Genomic DNA, 20185 nt, shown 5'->3' on the forward strand with positions numbered 1-20185 from the left:
GTGGTGATAAGAGAATAATAAATGGATGGTGATTTTTTCTTCTCTCTGTTGAGAGCCCTAGCAGAACGACCTTGCAGTCGTTTACTTAGTGTGCTCGGCAGCAGGACGCACAGGAGTGTTTTACTGTAATCTAAAGATTAATCTAAAGATCAGACACAAGCATGAATAAGGTCTACAGCATCTGTGAAACTTAGGAAAGCTAAGAGAACAATTTGACTGGCAGAGTGTATCAGTATAGTCTCACTTTCACCACGTGGAACAGAAAATAGTCATAGATCATCTTCAACATCAAGTTGTGTTTTAACATATGTAGTGCCACCAGAGCCAAGTTTAGATCAGAGTGACTTCAAAAATGTAACGTTTTGTTGACTCCAAAGGTCCAGTTTGGAGGAAAAATAACATCTATGAGAAAATGATGGAAGATAAACCATTTATTCACAATGATAATTAAAGTACACCACACACAGATACTTCTAGATCACATTAACTTCTCATAACACCAGAACCATTTTAGAACTCCCCTTTCATTCCATTACACGCGATCCCAAAAACAGGACTGCAAAGACATGAGGGCGTGAGAGTCTGCAATGAATGGGAGTGACTGCAGTTGAATGGCAAAACAATGTTAATTTATTTCTAGTTATTCACACAGGAGCTTTCTTTAATTTTGGAAAGCAAAAAAAAATTGTTTACAACAAATAGGTTTTAGCCTATAGAACGTGAGCATTACTGCTACTGAGCGTACAGAGTAAAGCAGTTCACACTCCCGTGACATCATCAACATAAATAAGGCTTGTAACAAGTTAAAAGGTGTTAAAAATATAATGTCAGTGTTTAAATATTTTTAAATATTTTGTGATTAGATAAGGAGGGCATTTATGACTTAAAAATGACTAACCTTTCACAAATTACAGTTCATAAAAGCTCCATAGGCCCCCATTCATTTTGGATTATCTCATGAGTGCCCTCTAGTGTCAAACACATTCTTTGGCAATATACCTGATCTTAACCATAGCTCATCACAACCACCTTAAATCCACACACACACAACAAGGCTTAATATAATTGTTAAAATTAATGTGAAATTCCCACCTAGTGTCACAGTACAACTCTGGAGATCAAACTGCGATTCCGTGAAAGCATATCCACCTTAATTCTTAAGCGATAGACTGTTCTAACAGTCAGAAGAGCAGAGAAGCAGGTAAAGGAACATAGTAACAAAGGTAACACTGGTTCACTTGCCCTTCAGTAGCCTATAAAGAGTGACTTTCATGGAGAAAAGTCAAAACAGTCAAGTGCCTTTTCCATAAGCACTGCCCCTTAGTCCAACACACTAAACAGCTATGAGTTCTATTTTAAACAGGAAGAATAACCAGATGGTGATGCATCTACTGCCATGGAAAGCAAACAATGGAAGAAGATTTCAAGAAAAGTGAATGCATATGATAGACAAGTATCCATATATCTGATATATAAGGATAACTCAGCCATCACACTTGATTTTTCAGGGTTTTATCAGATGAAAATGCAGCATTATATATAGTGAAAGACCCCAGAAAAAAAAAAATTACCACACAAAACAAAATCTGAATGAAAAAAAGAGTAGAGTGAAGTAATTTAAGAAAAAAGAATAACCATTAGCCATTCCAAAATTCTATGAAAGGTAGATTTTTGCATCTTTCTGCAAACGAGTGCTCTCTCTTCTCAATGCAATTTCGAGTAAAACAAAAGGCCTGTGGTCCTTATTACTGAGGACGGGGTCACTGAGTGTGGGATCAGACAGCGGGTTCCAGATTCTGTGTGTGTTAGAGTGTCTGTGTCAGTCTCTGTTGTCTCGTCTCACACTCTGTGTGCGCTGTGTCCTCACCGTATCTCATGCTGTTTCAGTATCCCGATGGGAGCAGTAACACATAGATAAACAACATTCTTAAAGAGACAGAGTCCAAATGATCATCAAGTCCTCCAGGGTTACAGGGTTACTTCTGCTTCTTCAGCGTTTGGACCTCATCCTGCAACGATTGATTGTTTTGGGAGCTGGTCAAACATTGTGATTGTACTTAAAAATTAAAGTTTTAGCTGAATAGTTAAACTACAGTACTAAAGTACTGTAAGTACTCAAAGCAGCTGTAAATTTTGACTCAAATGTAAAGGTGCTGGGAGCAAGATTTTAAGAATCATTACAGTGCTACGCTCTTTGCATCAGCCTTTTTTTGTAAATGCTAAATCACCTAATGCGTGTTAAAATATATATATATATATATATATATATATATATATATATTTTAAGTTATCTAAAAATGTTTTTTAATTAACTAAAGTTTAATAATATTTAATAATTAATATTCAATACACTCTAAATACAGCCATGTCAGGAATGCAACCTGAAAACCTTATGAAATGCAGGGCTGCCACAAACACTGACAGAACACTGTCATCAGAACTGAAAGAATTCTAACTTGTAATATTTAATGTGTTCCCACTCACCTGTAGTTTCATTCGTTTGCTCTTTTCCTCGCTTAGCTCGTCTTTAAGCTCTTTCATGTCTGCTCTATTTTGGGAATAACATTGCATATTAAAGCATATGATGCTATAATGATTGTTGAATGTGATTGAAATGCTGTAATGAGATATTGGAATCACTGAGTCAGCTTCTGCATCCGGCAGTGATACTCACTCGTGTCGATTTTTGAGCAGTTCCAGAGCCATGCGTAGTTCTCTCAGTTCAGCCAGTACTTTATCCAGAGTTGGTTTCTCCTCCTGGGGCTTGACCTCTGCTGGTTTGGCCTCAGTCTGGGGTTTGGACTGAACAGGATGCTGAGGTAAAGAAGATGTGATGAAAGCCTGCTCTGCTTTATTGGTTGATGGTAAATGATTTTCTGCGTCCTGTAAGACATAATTTTGCTAATGTATATCGTTTGTTTTCCACCTCCTATAAAGTTCCCATTTTGAAGATACAGGGTTTTCTTATGACAACAATGATATATTGTTATAATTATATTATATGAGCATGTAATATTACTTATTACATATAATACAACTTATTACAAAATCTTTAAATTTTTCATTGCCTATTTGAGTTGCATATTATTAATAATATTTCCCATGTACTGATGTTACTAAATTAATTATTCAATATTCACATTAGATGATGCATACAAATATGTAACATCATGGTGATCTAATGATGCAGAGAATGCTCTTTGCTGACTACCACATTATCTTTCTAAAATGTCTTTCTCAAATATAGCCATTCTGCTTCTTATCAGTAAATGGCGTGTGGTGGGTGAACATTTGGTTTTCAAACCTTCGGGGGAACTGCAGATGCCTCATTCTGGTTGGTGTCACTGGTAGCCTTTAAAGATACACAGGTCATTAGTCACACCTCCACAAAACTGCTATTAGTTGGTTATCAAAATATCAAATTATGAAATGAAGTTAATTTGCTGATGGTATATATCTGTTGGTAGAAATTGAGGTGTATATTAGCTTAGAATTAAGCTAAAACCCAGTCACATCCTTTAAACTTTCATATTCAAAATAATTTTTTATACATTTGAGGCTGCACTGAGGCCTGTAGGTGGTCTCCTCTGTGGGGGTTTGGCCCTGCTGGCTGTGGGATGGTTGAGTTTGTCTGAAGATACATTCACTCCATCAAACTGGTCAGCGTCCTTGGCTTTACTCTCTGTGTGTGAGGCTTGAGGTTGATCATCACTGCCCCTAAAAAAAGAAATTAAATCCTTGTGTGAAAACGTGTGAAACTGGAAGCTGCCTGCATGTGTGACGATAACAAAGTTTCTTATATGTTGGTAATGTTGTTGGTGTACACAAACAGGTCAAACAGGACACACCTGAACTTTCCCTAACGTCAATGTACACTATAAGAAGTTTTCTTTAATGCCAGGGTCACCTGAATTGTTTGGTTTCTGGTTGTGCTGTTCTTCCTTTTGTGCTGACTTCGGTTTGCGTCAATCTGCTGAACCCTTAATCCATCCTGATTAATTCTATTCAAACCCAGAAAGCCTCAAAATAATAGCAGTAATCCTCTGAATGATGCTATTAATTAACAATTTGTTCATCCATCAATTTTACATTTTAGCCAATATTCAAATAACATAACTCAGTGAAAAAACAGAGAACTGTTCTGTAAGTTTGTCAATGTTTGGTGTGGCAACATTTTTTATGGCATAATCATGCGGTGTAAGAGGTGTTTCTGTTCTGAGAAATGTTCTGTATGCACGCTTACAGAAGAGGAAACAGGCAGCTTAAGCTTGCTTAGCTCCATGGTGACTCATGTAGTTTCAGTTTAGTTCCTTTTAATTCTTCTGAAGGCTGAGCATTTCATATCCTATTCCATGTCCTACTCACACAGCTCTCACCTTGTACTTTTAGTGCAATGCAAAATTGGGATGCTAAGAAGACAGTTCAGATAAAAGAATTTTCTGTGGACTAAACAGTAAAATTAATCTGGTAGGTTTTTTTGCTTATGCCAAGGAGAAGTTCATCAGCAACCTATATTTAATTGGTATTCAGTTCTCTTTTTATACTATAAGCATACCAGAGGTGATAAAATAAGTGGCGTTTCAGATATCTGCAGACTGTTCACACTGTACAAAATAAAAAAGTGGAAATACACATTGCTCACACGGTACACAGTAACAGAGGAACTGAATTTTAAATGAACATATGCTCACTTTTTTACCATCTAACATTAACTTAAACTGTATCTCCATTTTTCTGGTTTTTTTTTTACATAATTTGAGCACAGCAGTTACACTTTACTTTGTGTGAACATTTCATGATCAATGGACCAATAAAAATGCTCCAAAATTTCTTCAAATAAAATTTCAATAAAACTTTACATTAATCTACATTAAAAGTTGAGACGGGGCAACAACGTAACCAAAGACTGATAATGCTCGGAAAAAACAAGTGGTGGAACAGGTCAGCAGGTCAGTAACATGACATGACTGAGCATAAAAAGAGCATGCCAAAGAGGATGAGTCTTTCAGAAGTAAAGATGGGGAGGTGTTCACCACTCTGTGAAAGACTGCCAGGGCAAACAGTGCAACAATTCAAGAATAACGTTTCTCAATGTAAAATAGCAACGAACTTGGGGATTTCACCATCTCCGGCTTGTTATCAGCGCAGAGTTCAAAAGCCAGCATCTGTGATGAGATGAGTGTGCATTAGTGCACATGGCATGGGTGACTTGCAAATCTGTGGAGGCACCAATAATGCTGAACGATATATATACAGGTTTTGGAGCAACATATGCTGCCATCCAAATGACGTCTTTTTCAGCAAGACAATGTCAAACCACATTCTGCACATATTACAACAGCATGGCTCTGGTTTAGGGTGCTAAACTGGCCTGCTGCAGTCCAGCCCTGTCACCCACTGAAAACATTTGCCGCAATATGAAACAAAAAGTACAACAAAGGAGTACAACAAAAACCCTGAACTGCTGAGCAGCTGAAATCCCATATGGATCAAGAACTGGAAAACATTTCACTTTCAAAACTACAGGAATTGGTAAACAATTGGTAAAAACTGCAGCGCAGTGGTAAACATGCCCCGTCCCAACTTCTTTGAAACGTGTTGCTGGCATCACATTTAAAATGGGCATATATTTTTCAAAAACAACTTTCTCAGTTTCAACATTTGATATGTTGTCTTTGTACTAGTTTAAATTAAATGTAGGGTTTAAACTATTTGCACATCATTGCATTCTGTTTTTATTTGCAGTTTACCCAGCATCCCAACATTTTTGGAAACAGGGTTGTGGACTGATCACTAAGAAAATACATGTGCACTCAACTTGTAGTTCTGCTCTGACTCCCTGATTCTTCTCATGATTGAACATGTTACATTCACATTACATGGTGTTATGTATACATTCACAACCTCCTCCTCAGATAATTATCTGTGATAAAGGATGCCTCTTCTGCATTTAGCTTCCAACAGGTCTGTCTAAATTGCTCTTTAAAGAATGTTTGATTCAAAAGATGACCTACTTTGGTGCAGGCTTGTGTGGTTTGTCCTTAATGGGAGGAGGAGCTGAAGTTTTGAACATGCCAGGCAATTTGATTTTACCAGGTGGATCGCATCTGAAATCTTTGGCATCTGGTTTTTCATCTGTAAATACAAACAAAAGATGTGATGGCTTTTATAATAAAGATGCAAATACCAGATCCTGCAGCATAATTTTGTTGTTTTTCTCCTTCAATTAAGTTGATAAACCAAAGCATTTGTACATACACTGATTTGTTTTACTAATTTTTGTACTTATTTGTGTGGTGTGATGACGTATTAATGGCTGTTTATGAAAACAAATGCAACCCTATCAAGACAACTGGCTTCAAAGATACTAAATAAACACAGCAGTTTTTATGCACATCACTCACACAACATTTACATGCACTTTCATAGAGCAGTTCTCTGAAAATTCCAGATTTTCCTTCATGCTGTAGTATTCTTACCTTTGGCCTCTACCTTTGAGCTTGTTTCAGCGCTGTTCTTGTCCATTCCAGAAGCTTCCTTTACTGTGAAACAGAAGGGTTTTTTGTTAGACAACATTAAACAGCATTGAGATCTAAACTGTTTGTATGAGCTCACAAAATAAGCAGTGTTTTACAGCATTTATATAATGACATAGGGTTAACACTGGAGGTCTGCAAAAGCATGGGAATGTCAGAGTCCCTGACAGAGGAAGCAGCCTACTGTTTCCTGTGGCTACTTAAACCTCTCACGAGTCCCTTAAAAGCATGGGAAATTGATGATTCTGTGAAAGTTCTTGGAGTGTTTTCATGATAACATGTGGAATAAAGCTCACTTAAACTGTACTCAATATTGTGGACACATTAAAAAATGACCTCTGGTGCTGCTCTCTGTGAATGTAAAACCAAAATAGGTAGACAAGCACAATTACACATGGAAACTTGTCATTTTGTAAGTCGTTATGTAGCTGTGAATATACAGAGCATATTGTGCAATACTGTGCAGATGTCTGATATTAAGTAATATGTAAAGCCATTTATTTGAGTGATCAGCATTTATTTGTTTGGAAAAAAAAACACCATCATAGAACAATAATAATACAAGAATACAAACAGAATAATACAAATAAGCAAACAAACAGTATATTATGATTTTTTTTAACTGTCAGTGTGTTTGCTTAGCCAGACCTCCCCAGACCTCTCCTCGAGGAAGCCCAGTATTTACAGTTACTATTACTAAAAATAACTTCTTTCAAAACCAAAAATCTTGTTACTTTTTACCATGTTTGTGTTTATTTGTATTTATCATACTGTTATACAGTTTTTACTGGTAAAAATACACTTACAGCCAAGATAAATGGTTTTAAACAATTGTCTTGGCTGGCTAAGACATTTGCACAGTACTGTATACAATATATTACAATATACGGCATAATGGTCTGTACTCAACTCAGCAAAGACTGAAAGTACACAGAAGTTATAATGGTTCTGTATTGGACACAAGCAACGTAAGATGCATTCACAGAAAGCATGTTGTTAGATATGGCCCATATTCAGAAAGTTCTTAAAGTAAGAGTGCTGTTTTAGGATTAGATTAGTTTTAATTGCCAAGATTTTAAGATCTTTGACAAGAATAGATTCAAGATCAGCTCTTCTAATCTGAAACACTTTGTGAATACAGGCCTAGACATGCTAGTAAACTTAAAATCAGAAAAAAAATCAGTCATCAGTGATCAGAAACTCAACTCAGCTCTCTCCCCAAATGTTCTTTCCCATTTGGTGTATGTGCATTGCAAATCTCAACCTTATAACATCTTAATGCTTATTATTCAATAAGAACAAATGATATGCAGTTCATCAGTTTCTCTTGTTTAATACTGCAACCAGTTTGCCACGCTCCTAAAGGACTACTGAACACACTGCTCTACAGATCTCAATAAATCTGTGTTCTCTACAAAGAACAGCTTTTTAAATGAAAACAGATAATACATATTAAATCAGCCTTTACATACCCCCTCTGAGGAATGAAAGCTTTGCGTCCAGCTTCTGCCGTTAGACATTCACTACAAAGATCAAAATACCTGAAGAGGCTAGATAAGTGCCCTTGCCTCTCTCTGCAGCTTGCTCACGTGGCATCAGCAGGCCTAGAACTTCCTGTGGAACTCACACACAGCTATGTGTTCTAGTCCTGCATGTCAGTTACTATGAAATGTATCAACTAAGAATTCACTTTATGTGAAAACAAAAGTTAAGGTGGACTCATGGAATTAATTTACATGCTACAGTAGCATTTAAACTGGCCTCCAGTAAGAACTGTGCACCCTTTGCACTTGAGACATTTTCAAGTATAGAGTAAAAAACAACCCCAGAAGCCACAGGTGTCTTAGCATTTTCGAGCTCATCTGTGTCAAAAAAACCCCACTTCCTGCTCCAGATGTGACAGCTGTCAATGAGAATTTCACATCCTTTTTTCAGCAGAAATACAGTGAGTGCAGCACAGGGTAAAAGTGTTATCAGACACTGCATACTGTGCTCTTTTATTAAAGAATTACCAAAGACTCATGCATTTTGATGGTTTTATGACTATAAAAAGCAAAAATATGCAAGTATGTACAAACAGACATCTAGGATTGAAGCCTCTAATTACAGATTTTTTTCAAAAGACTCAAAGATCAAGCCAAGTAGCTGTCAAAACTAAATGAAACAGTACCTTCAGCTCATCATGAGTACCTAACAGCTAAGAGAAAGCATATCAGATGAAGGATAACTGTTTGCTCCTGCACATAACCTGGATGAGGTCGAGCACTCAAATAAAACTTTTTCAGCTAACCGGCTCCTCAAATTAGCAACACAGCTTTTTGCAGAAGAGAAGAGTGAGTGATGGAGCAAACTTAGTTAATTTTTGTGTTTAGTGTACGACGTTACAAATAAATAGTGCAAAACATGCAAAAGTTTGAATATCTCCAGTCAAATGACGTTTTGTTGATTTACTCACTGAAAATAAGTGCATACCTTCTATATTTTGTGCAAATTTGGACATTTTGGAAAAAAATTAAACATATACTTTTGCACTGGCAACATTTTATGTTTTATTTTATTTTTCCAATATGTTCAATTCAGCAAACAAACAGAAATTGTGCATTAAAATGTGCAGACGTGTGTGTTAACTTATTTTCACTTAAAAAAATAAAAAAAATATGTAATTTGACCAGGTGTTCCCAAACGTTCACATACAACTGTATGTCAGACCGTCACGTGGTCAGGCTGTGTCAGATTGTGGTTATGTTCTGGTGATTCTTATGAGGCTTCTAATATGCATCTGTATGCTCTGAAAAACCTAAAAATCTATTTCGTATATATATATATATATATATATATAGTGACTGCAAAAAGTCTTTTGGGCATTTTAACCATTTAAGAAGGTTTTTTTGGGTACTACTTACAATGTTAAGCAAAATGAGGTTTGTTTCAGAGAAAAGCACTTTTAGCACAGCTGTTTCTCTGACAATGGTGTCGGAGAGCTTGTGTTAACTGATGAGATTATGAACTCAGAAGTGTGCAAATGGATTCTGGCAACGCTTTATTTAGAGTGGCCTTTGTAGATGATTAATAATCTCTTAACAGATTATCAGTAACAAATCAAAAACATATCATTGAAGTATCAGTAATGCAGCACTTGAATACATTGAAATAAATATCTTGAGGATGTACTGTTGATACGTTACTTACATTAAGTAGATGTATTGTTAATATGTACTTCCATTATGCAAAACCTAAACTTACCCACCCTTACCTAAAACCGAACCCTAACCCTGGCCCTAATCTTAACCCTAACCTTAACCTCAACCCAAATCCTAGTTAAGCACAATGAACTTACCCACGCAAATCCCAGTCTTATTACATGCTAAGGCTTGTTATTCAGTAACTACAGGGACTTAAATCCAAACTGGTTAAGCTTTTCTTAGGTTATAGAAGTGTTTCATAAAATTTTGGCCATGATAGAAGTTAAACCATTTTTAAGAATAACAATGTCCAAATACTTTTTAGGGCCACCCTTTGTCTAAAGTAGATGCGTATCTCACAATATTCTAAAATATGCCTTACTTGAAAACATTTAAAATGCCCTAATTTGTTACATTTTCACAATGAATGTCATACTTTTTAAAACCAAACCCAACATAGTGAGAATTTGCCATAGGTGAATTTGCAGCAGTTTCTAGGCATCCCAGCATGAATAATCCAGTACACTGCCAGCAAACACTTCTGTGTCAAAATAACCCTGTAATCACCCGCTCACTGACTTACAGTGCTAGCAGCATTGCTTTTCAGAAGTGTGATGATTATCTTACCTGATTGCTTCTGTGAGCCACGTCTCAGCGGTAGCTGGTTTTTGTCCCCAAGCTAACAGGAAAAAAAGAACAAAATGAATGAGAGACAACGTTGGGTTAAACATCATGCTCTTTCCATAGAGGGAACATCATGTTACTGACTTTAGCCTTTCTTTACTCAGAGACTAATGGAAATCTCTGATTCATTCTCTCTTAAACAAGCTTAAAATAACTCGCAGAGAGACTATAGTGAAGCTTATTTCCAACACAGCAAAGTGATAAAACCATCATTTACTGCCTCTGGGAAAATACATAAGTAAACTGGCTGTTTCTGGTCTAAAAAGTGTTTTGTAAAATCCTAGAGCAGTGTTAACTGAGGGGTCACTCCCATTCTCACGCAACAGGGCTAGTGTGAGAACATTTCTCCACCCTACTCACTTGAACAGCGTCCGCCGGGATCACCATGACGAAATTATCGGGGAAGAAGCCCCTCCGCCCATTCAGCTCTCCCTCCCACCATCCCTCATCTTCAGTGACCTTGAGCACAGAGGAAGAGAAAATAAAGCCAAGCCCTGCTATTAACACACACTCACTCTAACAAACACAGACGCAGAAATGACTCAGGAAATCACTCTCAGAATAAGGATGCAGTAAGAATTCACCCTCATAAGTATGTTCATTTGATGCCTTAGTGCTCTGTTATACAACACTTTCGTTTACATGGCTTTGTGTAGATCCAGGTAATATGTTGTCAATAATGGTATCAACAACATTACTGATATGATTTTAATGCACAATTACTGTTTATTTGCTGAATTTAACATACTGGGGGAAAAAAAACTCTGGTCTGCACAAACGTTATGGCACATTATATATGTATATATATTTTTCAATATGCTAAACTCAGCAAATAAACAGAAATGGTCTATTACAATTAGCAGAAAATGCCATATTTAAGTATGTCCCATATAGAAGATGGGTTAAATTATTGTCACTTAAAATAAACAATACAGGTAATTTGACTGTGGGAGCGCTCAAACTTTTGCACATCAGGATTGTAAAACATCATTTTAGCATAAAGTAGCAGTACTTAACAATTAAAAGAATGCAAGCTAAAATATGATCAAATTATGCAAAAATCATAATTGTAAATTTTAACAATACCACCCAGCTCACATGGCTTGTTGAAGTTTTGAAGGGTTCGGTACAAAACAAGTGTAAAGGGTGAAATACTGTTTTGCATTTATTCCATATCAAGTAGACAGATGGCCAATCAGACTATTGCTCCTTCCACTCAGATGTTGAAGAAAGCAAGAAAGTGAGCTTCATATGTTTTATGGAGAAAAGCACAGGTGAACATTTACAGTGTATCAGTTAAATGTCCTGCAGTTTCAGACCTTGCTGATGATGGTGACAATGTCTCCTTTCTTTAGGTCCAGCTCATCCTCAGCATAGGCTGCATAATCGAACATGACCTGACAGCATTCTTTCACTATCAGAGAACAGGAACAGGAATGTTTAGTGTGTTGAGTTGAACAGCGCTGTGGATATGTGGGTGTTACTTATTAGCAACAGAGAAAGAAGACATGAAATGATAGTGAAACATGTTTTTGGACCAGGAAGTGAAGCATCATGATTCATTCTTTGATTTCTATCTTATCAGTATGGCAGACTGAGCTCAGTGGATGAACCTTAAATTCTTACCACTCCGACTAGTAATGACAGGCTTACTGGAAGTATGTGACAGTTCAAGGTGCCACCCTTACGATATGCAGTGCTCTGAAGAATTCTCCTGAGCTGGTGTCTGATATACGTACTAATGGCTGTTAGTCATTATTATTTAAAACATGTCTGTGTTCAAAATAGACCTGCTCTGACATTTCAACAAAGACCGTCCATACTTCTATGATAAAGTCATCAGAACAGGCCAAACCACTTGTGAAATCCTAAACAGTAGCCGGTGTTCATTCTTTTGCTATTGGTTTAAAATGTCAAATACCTTGTAATGCATCTGACACACTCACCATTTGTTTTTCTGCGTATAGTTGTTCTCTGTTCTTGTATTCCCTGTAAACAGAGAGATACATTACACTTGATTCCATATCCCAAGCCATTTTCTATACAGTGGAATGATCTGCTCTAGCCTACCTCTTTAGTGAAGATGGCGTCAGAAAGTTTAGGCCGGCTTTTGCTTTCACTCAGCCTTCCATCTGCAAAACATGGAGAGAGATCGGCAACGTCTTGTGAGGAAAAAATTCATCATTAACGGGAGAAAGTACTATCATGAACAAAAATCATTTACGTCCAATATTACAAGTGACCAAACCTTTTGGAAAGGAAAAAATTTCTTTTACAAAGTTTGATGGAAAAGCTCCTATTTTGTTATTTTTCTTCCCCATCCACCATCCATCTTCAATCTGTGAGCACAAACAAAAGAAAAGCATTAAGTCAAGAAAACCATGACAAAACACACAAACAGACAGTGAGAGAGAGACTGAGATTCAGAGATAACAAACATGAGGAGGAAATAAGAACGCCAGCACATCATCACAGAAAAAACAGCCCGTGCAAAAAGCCGGTCTTCAAGTATAAATATTATGCAGCTGCACCAAGAAAACTCTCAGGCCATGCAATTTCTATACATGCTCATTAGGAGGATTTTGACTTCAGCTAAATGCAGCAAACTGGTAAACTAAGGCATGATGGATAATGTGCATTACAAAGAATGTCTTTGTGAGAAACATATTGCTCTCTACCTCTCTAAGAATCTCTATAGTATCTCCAACAACCAGCTCCAGCTCGTCCTCGTGCGCTGGCTTGTAGGCATAAGTGACTTCACATTTCCTACACTGTTCCTTCAACGACATCTTCGCTGGAGTGAAAAACAAGCAGAGAACACAAATAAAAACTTGCTAGTGAAAGTCTGAGTTAAACCAAACAGTTATGCAAAAAAGAAAAAAAAAATAGTCCTCCAGTCAAATGAAGCCAACGTCACACGTGCCTGCTTTAATATGTATTTATAGTACTGTTTCGACACTTATAATTAGCACTTGGCCCTTGAGATAGGAAGTGGTCTGTGTGGATGAAGAAGTCTTTCATTACTTGGTTCTGTTTATCGTGCTGTCCAAAGCACAGTGTTTTTCAGCAGCTGGAGGCTCAAAAGCCTCCCAGGTTTGTCAGTTTTTATTTTGTTTATTGCACATTTTGTTTGGAACATGTAAAGACGCACATACGTTGTCGCATGCTTCGTGGCTCTCTCTTGCTGTCTCCTGTCAAGTGAACAGGTACTTCCTGCATAGACGAAAAACAGAAGTTATCAAGGAGGAACCCATTACGAAGCGAACCGTGCTGATAAAAATCAGCCTTCTGACAACCCTGAAATGAAAATCTGCAAGAGTTCAAAAAGAATACTGCACCTTAACAAAGTTGGAGGGGAAAATACCCCTTTTCCCTCTGAGCTCTCCCTCCAGCCAGCCCTCTTCACTGGCTGCCTTCACATTCTTCACCACATCACCCGGCTGCATCGTTAACTCATCCGCCATCGTCCCCTCAAAGCCTATCAGCACCAGCACCTCTGAGGTGGACACACACAGAGGAATAAAGGGATTAGGCACCGGTAAAGTTTTGTACAGGTTACTGGCACTTAACTTTTGTACAGACACTTTACAGTTGCATGTTCTGATGACATAAGTTGCGAAAGATACTTTAAGATCTGAGAGTGATATGGACACTAATAGGAAAAGGAGATACACTGTGAAATGGATGCAACCCCACTAGCCAGTTGTCATGATGTACTACGTCATTTCATCTGAAAGTGTTATGATAATCTAATGTCAAAAAAAAAAATCTGCATAAAATCTGACAAAAGCAGCCTTTATGACAAACTAATACTTGTTGGAATAAACATTTATAAATGTGATATGTAGAATTATATTAATTATCATATAAAGCTTATGTAGGTGTCATGTAGCCCTGATGAATGCCTCCCTTATATAAAGTGTCACTGCCACATCCAATAGAGAACTGTTGCTGTCTCAGATGTAATAGTCTATTGCTATTTATTGTTAACTGATCTGTAAAGTATACACTGGTCCTGGTATTTAGCTGTGCACCAGTGTAATGAACACACTGGCATGTTATTACACATTTTGTCATTTTACATCAAAATGTTATTATCTCAGATGAGATGTGTTTCAACAGGCCAGAAGGTATGTGGTATGCAGGATATGACTCCAGGTAGTGTTTAACTCAGGAACTGACTGCACCAGCTGAGGTCTTACTGAGCTGTAGCTGTTACAGAGGGTGGTTCTATAGGCACAGTTTGTTTACAAACCAACAAATCAGCATTAGAAGAAGAGTAAGTGTCTTATCTGCTGCTGATCTTACTCATATCACAATACCAAGAGAAAATCTGAAAATCTAGACATTAGAATATTATTATCAGAGTCAGCTGGGGACAAGGAATTTTCATGCTACACAGAAGCAACACCATAGAACAACCACATTTGGTTCCATAAAGACCTTTTCAATGAACAAAAAAAACCTTTTTTGTAAATAAATTGTGTGAGTGCGAAGACCTTTTCTAAGTTTAAAGATCTCAACATAATCTAAAGATACTATACCAATTAAAGGATTTTCCTAGAACCATTAAACTCAAGAACTCATTAAAGTCAAGAACCATTGTACTAATCTACAAAACAATGGCAAAATCCAGGATCAAAAAATTCAGGAAGTACTAAAGAGAGCTAAGGAAATCCCAAGGAGTTCCTTAGTTGTCTTTAGTACTATACTGACTCACTGACTGTCACACTGTCCAACACCCCCTTTCCCTCTCAGGACTATAACTCAATATTCAATATTCTATTCAGAATTCACAGCACTGGTACATTATAAACTTGTGTTAGATTTCAAACAGAAACCACTGGAACCAGAAGCTGGCAGGCAGAAGCCAGAAGTAATTCCTGCTGGAAAGCTGTTAACACCGGCATCTAAAAAAACATACAGACACTTACCCATTGCTGCTGAAAGCTCTTCTCAGTCCTCCTCGCTTTCAAAGGCAGAAGTCTCTCTTGGGCGGACTTTCAGTGTTAAAAGTGTTGCCTGAATAAATGTTGCTCAAGACACAGAAACAGAAAAGCTTGGGCCCTCCTTCCTTTAGTCAAATATTAACACTAAGAAACTCTTCCCTGCTAGTCATGACAAGCTAAAGAACTTCAGATGTAGATGTATACGCGTGCGTGCATGAGACAGAGAGAAAACAGAGAGAGACAGAGAGAGAGAGAGAGAGAGAGAGAGAGAGAGAGAGAGAGAGAGAGAAACAGGTGAAACAGGTTTCTGTCCAGATAAGGGCATAAAGTGCAAATAGCAAAAACTAAAAAGAAACGTAAGAAGGGGGAAGCCTTAAGCGATAATTCAACCCATGTTTTTCATTTTGACACACTGCCATGTGAGAGAATGTGTATATCTGGCTTTTTCACCCTCAGGATAGGAGTTGCCTATTTATTGACTGCATGACGTCAAAAGTAGTTTACATTTATGCTGGAATAAAACTGAAAAGCTGAGTTATGAGTGAAGCAAGTAAGTCATTCAAGTCACAAGCTTTTAAAGCTTTAAAACTAGTTAAGTTACAATATTACTTTTTATTTCTGATACCAACATTAAAACCGCCGCTATCAGCTGATACCAAAGAGGTATTTTCTCTTCACAAATTTAGCTTTAAAATGAGCTTATTTTGACAAAAGCAGCAGTAGACTACTATGCTCAGTTTCTTGTTTTTTCCTGTTAATTTTAGGGTTATAGTTCTGCAGCATTTATTACAGGTTTTTCTACACTATGACTCTTATTGTGAAGGCGGGGCTAGCCTGCTGGCTGTGTAATGTGACGTTGTTAGCTTGGTGAGAAAATACACAGCTGATATCACATAACAATATGAGTGTGTACTATTACAGACTGGATTGGATCAGAATAATTTATAGCATGTTTTTCCTGTTAGTTTTGGAGTAATTGTTCTGCAGCATTTATTTACTGGGTTCTTCTGCAAAGACTCTTATTGTCAAGGCAAGGCTAGCCCACTGGCTGTGTGTTTATGTTTGTAGACAGGAAGAACTAGGTCAGTCGAGAGCTGAGCGCTGAGAGAGGCAGACATGAGCTTGGGCAACAGCAAACTGTTAGAGCAAAATTGAGCTTATGTATGGCATAGCTGTGGCCGACTACAGCTGTTTAGTAAATTGCTATGACTTGTGCAAAAGTGTCTTCTTTCATAATGTTGAATGCTACATATAATTTCAGAAGCAAAAGGTTCAGCATTCTGACGATTCGTCCACTAGCAACTACAGAGCTCTGGCAGAGGAAAGATGGAGCACTCTGTTTATGTGATGACTGAGGAAGACAGCGGCGGGTTTGCATAAGAGAACCACTGATGCTAGGAACGAGTCATTCCAGGAGAAGGAGAGCCGTAAGAGAACGATGGGACTGGGTGGGTGAAGAGCCGAGCTAGTGCTGGCTATCCATACATCCTGTAGCATGGGATCGCCAGCACTGGATGTGTGGTCGGCCAGGACATCTGGCTAAGGCTTGTTCACTGGGGTGAAGTCAGTATAAAAGAATGCCGGCCTAGCCAAAAAGAACAGTACAGGCAGCAAACAAACAGTGGCCATAGTGGGGCGAATGTTCATATCAGACTTCTGCCACTTTTCTATCCACCTTAAAGCAGTTCTGTGGACAGTCATAGAGGCCCTGCCAGAAGTGGTACCTGCTGGGTCCGAGCTAGAAGGCATGGCAGTTCATCGCCGCACTGTGACTAGTGAACTAACATCACTCATGGTGAGGTGATGACACTGACAGTTGGGGGCAAGAGTATGCACCACTTAGTCTGGATAGCTTATAAGTCCAAGATGTGCATACTAGGCCTAGGCTTTTTGAGAAGCAATGGGTGCCAAATGGACCTACAGTGCGCTACACTGAGTTTCAGAAGTAGGCATGCAGTTACAGCAAAGCCACCAGATGCCCAGTGAATGGTAAAACACACAGGATCTCTGGGGTGGAGTGTGCTGTCAGGTTTAGGGTAGCATGGCTTTTCATAGGTGCCGCACACAAGCAGAACCTTCGTCAGCGTCAGCAACACAGAGGATTTAGGAGAAAGTGGAGGGCGGCCGAGAGGAGTGCTGCTGCTGCTGTCCTGCCCCAAGTGGCAAAGAACTTGATGTTGTGAGCTGTGAGAAGTTCCACCTCTCCCAGGATGAGGACACAGAGCTGTTCATGCATTGCTGTGACCAGTGTTCACCACTTCGGCCTCTCTGCTCCGGTGGATCCATGGAGAGGACACCATAGATTTGGTGTTCAGCTACCCTCCAGCACCAGCCAGTACAGATAACTCCCCTGCCAATGGAGTTCCCCACCCCAGCACACCCCCAAAAGGAGGGGGTGGCCCCCAGTTTGGTTCAAAGACTTAGTGGTTCCTTGGGGGCGAGGACGTTTGTTTTGTGTGTTTGGGAAATGTTTTTTTCCTGTTAGTTTTAGGGTTATTGTTCTGTATTATTTATTATGAGTTTTTCTGCAAAGGCTCTTATTGTGAAGGTGGGGCTAGCCTGCTGGCTGTGTGTTTATGTGTGCAGACAGGAAGAACTGGGTCAGTTGAGAAAGGAATGCTGAGAAAGGAAGATGTAAGTATGGGCTAAGGTGAACTGTTAGATCAAAGTTAAGCTTAGGTATGGCATAGCTGTGGCCGACTACAGCTGTTTAACAAAGCACTACAACTTGTACAAAAGCTGTGTCTTCTTTCACAGTGGTGAACGCTACACATACCCCCCAATATCCGACCCAGTATTTTCTGCTGACACTGGCCCCATACCGATACCTGTTATCGGATCAGTGCCATCTTGATTTCATTCATTTCCTGTAACAGTAACATAACAAAAACAAAGCTGTTACAGGGCCACAGGAACTCTGTAAGCTGCATCAAAATAATCAAATCAATCTAATCTAACTGATTTATACACAAGTTATCATTTTGTCCAATCTAGTAAAATCTGATTAAGATCTAGTAATGATCTTGATTGCTCCCACTCTACCAAAGGAATGATCTAGTAATATTACTTGTGTTCATATTATATTTCAAACAGAATTCAGATTTCAAACAAATTTTCAGACAGTTACTGTAAAGAAACAAACAACATTTCATTTGTATTTCCAAGGGTTTTGTAGGATTCTTTTCAGCTTCAAGAAATCTCAGTATTCTCAGCCTTAGTAATTATTGACATGATGATTACCCTTGGACTTTACTTTTTTATAGTATTATGTGAATTCATGATATCTAATAAAACAAAGCACCCATTAGTCAAGTAGACATCTTTAACAATGTCTATTATCTGAAAGCAACAATGTGAAGTAACAAGGTAGAGTTTGAGTATTTAGATTTGTCATAACCTTTATGTTCTGAACAAATATATAATTTTTACTCTGATATATTTAATATCGGTTATTTTCCCAGTTTTAGCTGCTCCTTCTAATCCAGGGGTGTCAAACCCACCAGTAAACGGGCCATATCAAAGGGCCAGAGGGAACAAAAAATCTTTAATTAAAGTTGTGCTAGAACCCGAACTGGCCATTGTTTATTCAAAATGCAGTTTTCACTTCAGCAGTAAAATACAGACACTTGTAGTAGACCTTGAAATATTACATAAATACTTGAAATATTCGAAATTTAAATGTCCCCAGGAGCTCAGTCTTTTAAACTTACCTATTTGCTTGCACTAGACACCTGGCATGCTTTCTTTGCTGGGAGTTTAGTAGTATGTGGGCTCAGTTTCTGAGCTGCTGTTAAGTGTTTATGTTGGCTGAACTGCAGTTACTGTGTTTGGTGATATGACTGGTGTGGAATTGTGTAGAATTGTATAGACGTGTTATCGCTGGCCCATAGATTGTTATTGTGGTAGGAGAGTCGGAGCGCATTGCGTTGCAGTGCATGCTGGGAACTGTACTGCAGCATACTGTGAAACGGGCTAATATTAACAGAAAATTAAAATACTTACGCAGGCTGCATATGATTGTGTGGCGGGCCTGATCTGGCCCACAGGCCTTGTGTTTGACACATGGGCTCTATCACTAGTCAGGATCCACTATACGTTCACCATGGAGCAGTGAACGTCTGCGCGAGCTCAACTAGCAGTCAATCTGGCGGGCTTTGCACATCATCTTCTAAATCGCCAGCTAGCTTCATAAAACAGAAGAACGTGGCTGAAAACCACTACGTCCATAGCTGCTCTTGGTGCTTCGTTTTGCTGGAATTAAGTGGGACTTCTACACAGTGAAGTGTCGGCTGTGTACACCGCTGTAACCTGAGAAGGTAACACTAGTAGCTAACCGCTAACAACTAGCCTAATAACTGCTGCCAAAGGAAAGTGATTGATAGCCATTCCTCAGTCAGATCAGCTTAACCCTATGAGATGATATATGAACTAGTGTTAATAGTGTTAGCAATTGTGATGGCTATGGTTTTGGAGAGAAAGGGTCTGTACTTTCAGTTTTATATTTCTAATGTTTCTGGAGTACTATCTGTCTGAGCCTTATCTACATGGGTTTTCAAGTCAAGCTCACGCTAAGTTGTGTAACATTGACTTTAAATCTGGCCTACAGACTATAATGTACTTTGACTCATTGTGCACTTTTGAAAGCAGATAGGTCTTTTATCTTTACCTGACTATTTACTTGAGTAAGTAGTCAGAATGTTCTTATGTTTCAACTATATTGCAGTATCTCCTGTAGAACCACTAATGTGCAAGCCAAACAAGCAACGGGTAGAATCTACATCCATAACAAACTGAAAAAGTCCACCATACTCCAATATAACGAACTAAAATGTCA

General features: G+C 38.3%; 1 protein-coding gene across 2 annotated transcripts; it reads right to left on the bottom strand.

Annotated features, from left to right (window-relative positions):
* Positions 1-418: 418 nt before the first annotated feature.
* Positions 419-15601, bottom strand: sh3d21 (SH3 domain containing 21). 2 transcript variants are annotated; one of them, XM_036586798.1, is made up of 17 exons: positions 15337-15601; positions 13741-13898; positions 13558-13615; positions 13081-13196; positions 12651-12741; positions 12473-12534; positions 12349-12391; positions 11722-11816; positions 10763-10861; positions 10346-10397; positions 6480-6542; positions 6015-6135; positions 3552-3717; positions 3305-3352; positions 2675-2883; positions 2485-2548; positions 419-2009 (listed from the first exon to the last, which is right to left on the bottom strand). In XM_036586798.1, the coding sequence occupies exons 1-17, from the start codon at positions 15338-15340 to the stop codon at positions 1977-1979; spliced, it is 1482 nt and encodes a 493-aa protein (XP_036442691.1). In that variant the 5' UTR covers positions 15341-15601; the 3' UTR covers positions 419-1976. The 2 variants fall into 2 exon arrangements, with proteins under 2 accessions (XP_036442691.1, XP_036442698.1); XM_036586805.1 differs by having other exon boundaries at positions 2675-2814; positions 15337-15600.
* Between the last annotated feature and the right edge of the window lie 4584 nt (positions 15602-20185).

Source organism: Colossoma macropomum, unplaced genomic scaffold (assembly GCF_904425465.1).
Source record: "Colossoma macropomum unplaced genomic scaffold, Colossoma_macropomum, whole genome shotgun sequence".
NCBI lineage: Eukaryota > Metazoa > Chordata > Actinopteri > Characiformes > Serrasalmidae > Colossoma > Colossoma macropomum.

What these genes read in the sequence shown, in the direction of transcription:
- sh3d21 (XM_036586798.1), bottom strand. An exon ending in ACGCCATCTTCACTAAAGAG is followed by an intron (nt 12,392 to 12,472) that starts GTAGGCTAGAGC and finishes CTCTGTTTACAG; the next exon opens with GGAATACAAGAACAGAGAAC. An exon ending in TTGTCACCATCATCAGCAAG is followed by an intron (nt 10,862 to 11,721) that starts GTCTGAAACTGC and finishes TCTGTGCTCAAG; the next exon opens with GTCACTGAAGATGAGGGATG.